The sequence below is a fragment of the Aulostomus chinensis genome, chromosome 2 (genome assembly GCF_037954235.1).
Source record: "Aulostomus chinensis isolate RoL2024-O1b breed Wild chromosome 2, RoL_Achi_v1.0, whole genome shotgun sequence".
In the NCBI taxonomy this organism is placed as follows: domain Eukaryota; kingdom Metazoa; phylum Chordata; class Actinopteri; order Syngnathiformes; family Aulostomidae; genus Aulostomus; species Aulostomus chinensis.
Window position 1 is genome coordinate 24,476,245 of NC_141321.1, and position 10,427 is coordinate 24,486,671.

Genomic DNA, 10,427 nt, shown 5'->3' on the forward strand with positions numbered 1-10,427 from the left:
TGTAAATTAATCCATACGGCCATCATCTCCTTAAAAATCACATGTTCATGCAAAAAAATTCGGTCTTTAAAATTTGTAACATGATTCTAAATGACAGAAATTTATAGAAGTCTATAATGTGAGGACAGGTCATTTATGTCAAATGGAAGTGATTAATAATTAATCAATGCTAATTAAGGTTGGATATAACTGAGCACTTCAGTGTAAAGACATTACTATGGAAGTGGATAACAGGTCAAAAGGAAACAAAAGTTAAAAATGATACTTCTCTATTTCTACATGAATGCCTGACTTTTCATTATTTGATGACTGAGCTGGCAATAAAGCACAGAGTACAGTTATTTATATTGTAGGTTTAAGTCAGAAGGTAATGTTGGTTGTTTTACATTTTGTTTGGCAACAAGGATATTATAGGGATAATTCATAAATTATGAGATGGTTATAATACAGAAAAGATTCCTTTTTGGTTTGGTCAGGGTCCTGTCCACCCTGAGGACAAACAATTCGGTGAGACCTTATAAATTCAGCATTGTTAACCATAATTGTGCCCTCACATATTTTAAAGTTTGAACAGGGCTATCATCGTTCTGGGAGCACACATGAACCACAACAGGACTCATTCAGAGCTGAAGGCCAAGGATGAGCCACCACGCTGCAGCCTGCATACTGGGAAACTCCACAACTGTTGTCAGCGGTCAAATGTCATTTTTCACACATTATAAGGCGCACCTTCAATGAATGGCCTATTTTAGAACTGTTTTCATATACAGGGCGCACCGCATTATAAGGTGCATAGAATAGAAACTACTGTCGTAGCTGGGGATGCATTATGCATCCACTAGATGGACACGTGGGTCACGTTACCAGCATTGTTAGTTTTGATTGGTTAAAACCACACCTGTTCTGCTTTCACGGAACGAAAAAAAGAGAAAGAAAACAAAACAGAGGGCAAAATCAAAGAACTCGGCTGCTGGCTTCCTGCAGCCTCCTCGAGTTTCTAAAAGTTGCCAGAGCCTTCAGCTATCAGGCTCCCCTCCTGTGGAACCCTCTCCCAGTTTCGGTCCGGGATGCAGGCACCCTCTCGACCTTTAAGAGCAGACTTAAGACCTTCCTTTTTGATCAGGCTTATAGTTGGGCTGCTTAGGCTGGCCCTTAGATATGCTGCTGTAGGCTTAGGCTGCTGGGGGATCTCCCATGGTGCACTGGGCTTCTCTCTCCTCCTCTCTGTCCTCCTATATTTGTCATACATAAATCTGACTCATACATATTACTCACTCATCTTCTTCTCCGGAGCCTTCGGACTCCCCTCATCCCAGATCCCGGGTTCTGCTGGAGGAGGCTGCAGACCTGAAGAGGCTCAAGCTGCCACCCGTAGCTCCACCTGCTCATGTCCCCGTCTGTCCATCAATCTCTTCCCTCTCTCTCTTCTTTATCTCTGTCCCACTCTTTCCTTCTGCATATCTGTCTTCCTCCATTATCTGTCTTTGTCTCTGCTCTGCTCTCCTGGTCTCTGTCCCCCCAACTGGTCAAAGCAGAAGGCCGTCCCCATTGAGCCTGGGTCTGCTCGACGTTGCTGCCTGTTAAAAGGAAGGTTTTCGTCGCCGCTGTTGCAGGATGTGCTTGCTGATGGAGAATTGTTGGGTGTAAATTCATTGAAGGAGTGTGGCACTGGACCTGCCCTACCTGTAAAGTGTCATGAGATAACTTTTGTTGTGATTTGGCGCGATACAAATAAAACTGACTTGACTTACCGGAATGAAGTTGGTTCCTGATTTCCGTTTTGTTTTTGTCCATCGTGATGTGGATGGATAGTTCAGACCTTCTACGCCTGTTCAACAGTTATGAGTGAACAATCTTCCGTTGTAGATAGATGACATAATCCCGTTCCTATGGCAACGGTGACACATTCAAAGAATTTACAAGTTGCATGAAGATCAAACAAAATTATGTAATTGGATTCTGAGATTTCTGATACTTCTGATTTCTGATTGAGGGGTAACACCCCCTCAAATCAAAATTTTAGAAGCTGAGAAAAACACACTGATATTCTCACAAAATTAATATATTAGGAGTTGACATCAGCCCAAAAAGGTACGTGATACAGTCTGAGCTATCAGCCTTAAGGTGGGAAGAGTTGGAGACCACTGTCGTGACTGAATCCATGCTAGGTCCAGCAAACGGTTGGATTTGCAAATAAAACTTTAAGATAATTAGAAATTCATTTGACCTGCAATGTTTTAAAAAGCGAACGGATAAAATACCTCAGTGTCTGTTGAAGCAAACCCTTTCAAATAGCAAACTGTCACAGATTTATGTGGAAACGGGACCCAAATGCAGCCAAAGGAAGGACAACAAAAGCCTTAAATTCAAAATGGTGAAGTACAACACAACACTGGGAGTTCAAAGGAAGGAAAAAACAAAGGCCTGAAGTCCCTTCTGGCTCAGGCCCTAACAAAAAGGGCCAACAGGCTGAAGTCCTGGACGAGTTCAAAGGACAAACCAAACAAAGTTCTACACAGGACTGAAAACTAAGGCCTTAGGGGAGACGTGGAGAACGACCATGACGCCGACTAAGACAATGAAGCGAGCAGAGACAACAGGAAACACAGAGGTGAAATACATGAAGAAACAACACAGGTGGTGCAATCATACAGGTGAGACACATGAGGCGGTCACAGCAGGGAGCACACAGGAAGACAAGACCTGAACTTCAGATGAAAACAGGAACTAAAGGCAGACCAAGACAAAAGGGAACGCACAGGAAGAAAGGACACAAACCACAAAATAAAGCAAGAAATCAAGACACGGACCGAGACACAAACAAAACATGGTGGACTCCTGCAAAGGTTTTGAATTTGCAAACTATGTGCAAACAAACCTTTGAGATCATCACATTCCAATTTTACATGCAATAAAAACATGATTGCAGTGAGGAAAGTCTTGCCCTTCAAAGAGATTTTTTTCTTGGTTTCATAACAAAGACACAAAGAACCTCATAGTTATGTGATACAGTTGCAGAAACATGGCGCAACACAGGTGAGCCTCAACCACAGGCCAGGACTCAGCAGTCCACCTCCACCTCAAGGAGAAGGGGCACTCCTTTGAAGACCACAAGGTGTTTGTTCTAGCCAGAGAGGACAGATGGTTTGAAAGAGGGGTGAAAGAAGCCGTTCATGTCAAACTAGAACGTCCATCTTTGAACAGAGGAGGGGGCCTCAGACACCACCCGTCACCCACCTACAATGCCGTCCTTAGATCCCTCCCCAGGAGGTGCAGCCGGAATTCACGACAGCGAGAACTTAAGAAGCTTCTTGGATGAGAGGCGAAGAGGTGAACTACCCAGCATATGTTCGTGCACAACAAGACCATTCAAATAACTTTAAATGAATGAATCCTTAAAACAGACATTCTTGTGAGAGCTTTTATTTTGAAAAACTCCAGAAATGTTGCTGACAGGATGTCAGTACAACTGAAAACAGGTCATTCCAGTCCGTTCAGCAGTGAAGAGTCAAGATGAGTGACAGGTCAGGATGAGTGATGATGACTGACTGATGAAGGTGGCTCCCAGTCATCTGCTGCCCTGACTGAGATCAGTGATGAACTCACTCATATGAGGGGCGGTTGAAGAGACTCCATTCACACCACATTTGTTAGAACACAACTTGACACCTGGAGCGTTAATCACACCTCTGAAATGCAGAACTCAGAGTCCAGCCAGTCCCCTTCCCCTAGACCCTGCACTGGTTTTGGGTCTCATAAAGGTCACCAAAACGTGGACTGGAAGGAGGTGTGGAGTCTGGTTCGAGCACTTCAGAGTAAGAACCGTGATCTGCAGAATGAAAACTATGATCTGCAGAATCAAAACCAAAATCTGCAGAATAAGACAGATGATGTACAGAATAGGTACAAAGTTGTAACATTACAGAAACGTGATCTGCAGAGGCAGAACCGTGATCTGCAGGATAAGATGAGTGATCTGCAGAATCATAACCAAAATCTGCAGAAGGAGGCAGATGATGTACAGAATAGGTACAAAGTTGTAACATTACAGAAACGTGATCTGCAGAGGCAGAAGCGTGATCTGCAGGATCAAAACCATGATCTGCAGAATCAGCTCAGGGAATCCAGGAAGGAAGAGATGCTGCTGAAGAGGATTCAGCACCGCCATGTGATGGCGCTGCGGAACTTCCAGGATGCAGAGGACAGCATGTCACAGGTCAGTTACTGAGTCCCTTTGGTGTATTTAATCTCATGATTGCAGTGCCTACTTTGACTTCTGAGGAACAAGTCAGAATTTGGAGTTTAGGCTCAGTTTGGATCTCTGACTGGACCTCAGAGTTCTCACTTGATCTGATTTTAATCTCTGATACCCAGCAGTAATCTTGGGGTTCTGATTTGATCTCTAGATTCTGACTTTAATCTCTGACAGCTTTTTTTATAGAAAGAGATCTTGAGCCCAGTTCTCCAATCATGGCTCAATTCCAGTGACAGTTTTGTAACAATGTTCTTGTTGTTCCCAGGTCCAAGCCAGGCATGACAATGAGGTCAGATCTTTAAAGAAGGAGCTGTATCAGACTCGTTCCTGCCGTAACTGTCTGGGACAGGAGCTGCAGGTCAAAGACAAGAGGTTGCTACATGCTGTTGATCGCATACAGCACCTGGAGCAGCTCAACCAGGATGAGAGCCTGTTGGAGAGAGAGGAGCTCAGCCTCCAACTGGCCAAGGTGACACAGGAACGGGCCGAGATCACCAGGAAGTATGAGGTATGTTTGTGTTGACTGATGTGGTTCAACGTCAGATGTGAAAAGAGTGTCTAGCCTTGTTTACACCTGCACCAAAAGCCAAAGTGGGAACTCACTTGAGGAGTCCACTAGTGATCAGATCCATGAGGAGGATCTCTGTACCGGGTGTACACAGGTCTTCTGAGATGAAGGTCACCACCAACAGACCATGACTGGAGCCTGGAAATGTGGATCAGATTATAAACCCAAGGTGGGAGCATTAAGATTATAATTCTCTTTTTGTTGGCTTTCTGTCTTTTCTACTAGGACTTACAGAGAAAACGGGATTTGAGAGAGTCTGCATTCAATCGCCAAATAGCCATGGAACAAAGAAAGGCTGCCACAGCCCAAAACACATGTTGTTCTCTACAAGAGCAGATAGAGAAGTTAAACAAGGACCTACAAGTGAGTTGGAGGAGCAGTCAATCTGACCTCACGTCGTCCCAACCTGCGTCCAGTTTCTGGGCGTTTGAGGACATAAATGATCACGTTGAATAATTAGACGTTAGCACAGGTGACCCTTGCTGGAAGGCTGAGTGAATGTTGAGTGAACCGAATATTGGAGATTAATTTTCCTCATCAGCTTTGGGTCAACAGTTGTAATGTGTGTGATGCTGGATTACAGAGGAATCCTGCAGTAACTTCATGTGTTGTTCATCAAACAGGATCGAGACAGAGAGCTGGAACGGAGGAATATTTACTTCCAGAAATTCACCAAACCTTCCACCAACAGAGGTATCAAACATAATCTGCTGAGTGACTCAGCTGTTCTGGATCTTCTCAGTTGACACTGATGGCTGATTATCTGAATCCTTTCTCTTTGACAGGGAGAAAAAACAAGGGGCTTCAAACAGAGGAATCACTCTTGATCCCTCTTTCACACTCTCGACAACAGGAGCCTTTGGCAAGTGGATATCCTTCTGCAGGTAAGCACACAGTTCACGTTCCCTCATTCATTCATTCATTCATTCATTCATTCATGCACTCAAAGGTGAATCTACAGAAGGATTTGACAGTGACAGTGATGTCATCGCTGTAGTCCACCTCACCCATTCCTTCAGTGTTAATGGAAGAGGATGTATCTGCCCCATGGTGCAGACTGGTTCTATACTGGGTTCTACCTCGGACCGTGCTCCTCCCCTGCGACAGCTTCCACTGTAACACTCACTCATGGTCGTGTCTGACTTACAGGAACAGAGACCAAGATGGTTCAGACAGAAGAGGAATTCCCTTCAGCCACAGAGGCTGGTAGTCTGGTGCCACTGCTGGAGGAGCAGAGGAGCTCTGGCAAATCAGTAAGTGATTCAAATCATTGGAACACGTGCATTTTTTTAGAGAGATGCACTTTTATTTTCGAAAGCTTGAACGTTGAATCATGCTGAGTGTTTTTACAAATCTCTGTATTTTTAAATACACACATTTTGACACGTAAAGCTTGGAACATTGAATAAAGCTGAATAGAACTCAGACATTTCTGATCTCTGATGAACCTTTTCTACTTTTGTCTTGTGCTTCAGGATTCAACCGAATATTCAGAGGTCCCAGTCGAGGGAAACAACTGTCCAGACCCTGATAAAAGAAAACCAAATGAGGAAGGGAGGACAGGAGACGCCTCATCAGAGAGAGGTCATGAGAGCCAGACGTCCCTCTCATCATCTGGGTCTAGGAAACCCCCCAGACCTGCTGAGGAACACCGGTGGCCCAGATTTAGCCACAAGTGTCCCAGATTCATCCGCAAGTACATCTTCAGAGATGTTGATGTAAACCTGCACTGTGGGAGACCCGCCTACTGGAACCTGGACAAGGAGACAGCACAAGTAAAAAAGTCTTCATTCACATTGTAAGTTCAGCCAGAAAGAGAGTGTGTGTGTTTGTGTGTGTTTGTGTGTGTGTGTGTGTGTGTGTGTGCTCATATACATTCATGAAATGTTACTGTCTGGATGTGACAGTGAGGGGTGTCACTCAGTCTACTTCCAGCAGGGAAGTGGTGCAGCTGACAATATGGGAGTCTCAGTTTCCAGAGTCAAATTGTATGAAAAGAGACAAATTAGTGATTGTCGATAGGATCAAAATGTCTGCTATCGACCTCTCCAGTCTTTTCTGCTAAATGCTGAATCCTGCAATGGGAATGAAAGAGAACGTATTTGCCCTGTGACTCTGATGTGCTCCAAATGTGAAGGGCTGTTCTTCAGTGTGCACTCCACTAATTCATCCATTGACCATCAATAACACTTTGTCTGTACAGGCTCAAGAGGAGTGAGGGTGACAGCTGAAACCCCTGTGTACTGGAGCCAGAGCTCCCTGCCACGGAACAGCCATGATGAAACCAGTCAGTTCAAAAGTCAATGTGGATGTTTGACTGTCCGACTCACATCGAGAAGATCAAGGACCAGCTAGCAGAACAAGTATACACCATGAGAACGACCCCATCCATGGAGGTCAGGGGCTCCGAGAAGATGGGTCACCTGAGTGCAGGTCTCCTCAGACCTGCTGGCATCCAGGGGTCAGTGGAAACAGACTGAAACACCTTTCCAAAGAGAATCTTCCATTGCTCTGCATTCTTGCTGCTCTGCTGCTGCTGGCTGCTGTCTTATGGATTGTTGCACTTGGTTGGGCTGCTCGGTCCTCGTCCTCATCGTGTCCTTCCATGTTTCGGAGTTGAAAAGTGACAGTGGTTTGGTGGACAGAATTCTGGAAGTCCCAGATATGGAGACTGTTAGGTCTTCTAATGCTGAGGAGCATGAAGCTCTAGTCAGGATTCAGACAAGAACGAGACAGAGAGCTGGAACGGAGGAATATTTACTTGCAGAAATTCACCAAACCTTCCACCAACAGAGGTATCAACTCCTGACTCAACCGTGCCTGAAACAAGTGAGTGACAGGCCTGTGGTTTGGATCCTCACGGTTCTGACACCAACATCTCTGCCCCACCAAGCCACAGTCATGGGACGCAGCCTGAAGGCTCCACCAGTAAAACCAGTAAACCAGTAAAAGAAGAATCCCAGCCAAAGTCATCTGCTCGTCCCTCATTGGCTCTTCAGCCAACTGCTGAACTTTTCTCTGCACTTTCTAAGATCATATCTTCAGTAGCCTGAATAATCAGTAGGGATGAGCGAATCCAACACTGTCTGTATCTGTACAACCACCAGAATGATCTGTATCCATACCTGCACCTGGAGGGGGCGGGGCTTCACCTGGAAATGGGTGGGAGTTAAACCAGATGTGGGTGCATCTTAACATGGAGGAATGTGTTATTTGTTGAATTGCTTTCAAGAAATGAAGTCACTGACCAGAAGTTGCTGCATTTATTGTTTCTTTGAAAATTGTTTAAAAACCCTCAGGTTCAGCTTCAGATGTTTTTGATCAGTAGACTAAATTAACTTTTTCCATAACAGTGTCAGATTGAGCTTCTAGTGCCACTGACTTGATGCTGGCTGACTGGAACGTAGAGCAGCTGACTGCTGGTTGGAGTCACTACAAGTTACACTCTGAATCACTTGTTGTCCTGAGTAGAGAAGAGTTCCAGATCAAATGAAAAGACAAGAAGAGAGAGAGAGAGAGAGTGTGTGTGTGTGTGTGTGTGTGTGTGTGTGTGTGTGTGTAGGTGACGTCATCAGACAGACGTCTGCGTAGGACAGACATTAAGGGGGAGTGTTTGTCACAAGAATTTCTTCTTAAAGACCTTTTCATGATAGAGACTGGATCTGAAGAACTGAAGTTGAATGTATTTTCTTGTAAAGAGGGAGTGTTTTACAATGCAACACACACGTGAAGTTCTCAAAGAAAAGGCTGACTTTGGAGCGCTAACAGTTGAGTTTATGTCCCTCACACCTGGGCGTTTCTGCTTCCTCCTGTTTACTCACACATTCCACAGAAATCGTCACACATTTTTCCAGTCGTCCCGGTAACGGCCAGCTTAAGGTCTTTGAATCAAGGTGACATCTTCCAGACCGTCTCTAGACCCTTTATTCCCTGATGACCCCCACTAACTGATGCAATACGGCCCTCCCACCATGAATCTTATCTGTTCTTACTGTCTATGCAAACTGCAGGACGAACCAGAACCTTCATCATGGCTGTGAAGAAGCACACACTCAGTATGATTCCGAGACATCTCATCACAATAGAATCCTAATTCTTAGAAGAGTGGTATTTCTTTGCAGGCCCGATGACGGTTGGGTTTAGTTGATTCCTGTTTAAATGACCTGACAGTGGGACTGGTGATCTGGGGACGCTGCAGTTCTTGCTGTGACTTTGAAGGAAGCACCTGGTCTATGTTTCTATCAATCTGCAGCCTGACGGTGATCCGATGGAGAAGAAAATAAAGCCCAGCTTCATTCAGCCGTGTCCAAGCACCGGATCAGCTGACCTGCAGCTCTCTGCTGATTTGTTACTTTCCCAACAGAAGCAGGTTGATGGAGGAAGAAATCCTAAACAGTGAACAAACAGCAATGACAGAAGTGAATCCTGGACACAGAGAAGTTGCGTCTGCGCTTGGCAACGAGTAAACGCGTCTTTCCTCTGTGTGATGACAGTCTGATTGAAATCTGCAGTCACCTGTCAAGTGGAGAAGTTATTTCTGCGTTTGTGTCTCCTCATCACTACTTGAATGAGTTTAGAATCTAATCTTGGCGTTTGTCTTTGTATATTTGGTTTCTTCTGATGTTTATGGGCTCTTATGATCTGTTTGGTCATCTCCACTTTGTCTTTGCAGGTTTTCAACTATCCCATCATCTGCCATGGTCACTGCCGACCTTCAACCTTTACAAGCATTAGCGTCATGTCATCTGGATCGATGGCTTCCTCCAGTGACAGAGTGAGGGTTAGTGTACAATCGTCTCCCTCTGTCAGAACCTTTGACTGCAGTTACTGCTGACATCCACAAGGTGGAGGCAGGGGACCATTTTATGACTGTCCAGACTACACGCCAACCCTGTGCAGCTCTCCTTCACTGCCACACTGTTGTACTGTATATTGTATTTGTTCAGATCAGATCCAAAAGATAAAATATGTCCAGTTTTGAGGACGGCACCAGAATATAAAGGGGTTTACACAGATTTACAGGATTTTGATCAGAAACAACCACAAGTTTACACTTTTGTTTTCCCCGTTGTTTTCCTCTGTTCTCTCCCTCCCCTCATGTGTGTTCAACATTTAGACAGACACCATCAGCGCGTTAGAAGTGGAGGGCACTTGACCTGATACTCTTCAGCCCTGTACCACATTATGTAACTGGTGCAGCTTTCTGATGATCATTTTGAGCCTCCTTGTTGAGTAATCCTGCATTTATTCTCAGGATAACAACAAACAGGAAGAGCTCCTGTCAGGCTTTGCCACATTTTAATGAAGTGTTTACTGTTCGCTGCAGCTTGCACATCAGATTAGAATGCACCACACTCACTAACTCAGGGCCGGGGCCATGTGGAGTCACACAGAGGAGCAGTTCTGGTAACATAAATCCAACGTGACACAAAACCTGACCAGTCTGGGGGGTTCATCTCTGACCTGACACAGTTGGTCGGAGGGCTTTGTTTTCTTCAAGAGAGAGAAAAGGCCTTTTGTTCCATTGACCCTGACGCTCTCCTGGGGGAACTGCTCCAATTGGACTGTGTCCATGATGTCATGTCCACCAGGATGGGTGCAGTC

At 45.0% G+C, this 10,427-nt stretch overlaps 1 protein-coding gene across 1 annotated transcript; it reads left to right on the top strand.

The window, feature by feature from the left end:
• Window positions 1-3,647: 3,647 nt before the first annotated feature.
• On the top strand, window positions 3,648-10,427 carry LOC147269540 (uncharacterized). Its single transcript, XM_086186619.1, has 8 exons — window positions 3,648-4,216; window positions 4,521-4,763; window positions 5,049-5,186; window positions 5,447-5,516; window positions 5,609-5,707; window positions 5,973-6,076; window positions 6,299-6,621; window positions 7,027-10,427. Exons 1-8 carry the CDS (start codon window positions 3,695-3,697, stop codon window positions 7,052-7,054), a joined length of 1,527 nt encoding a protein of 508 aa, XP_086042745.1. The 5' UTR covers window positions 3,648-3,694; the 3' UTR covers window positions 7,055-10,427.

Coding starts and splice junctions, on each gene's coding strand:
- LOC147269540 (XM_086186619.1), top strand. CDS start 3,695: ATGCAGAACTCAGAGTCCAGCCAGTCCCCTTCCCCTAGACCCTGCACT. Junction 4,217..4,520: donor CAGAGGACAGCATGTCACAG/GTCAGTTACTGA, acceptor TGTTGTTCCCAG/GTCCAAGCCAGGCATGACAA. Junction 5,708..5,972: donor AAGTGGATATCCTTCTGCAG/GTAAGCACACAG, acceptor TCTGACTTACAG/GAACAGAGACCAAGATGGTT.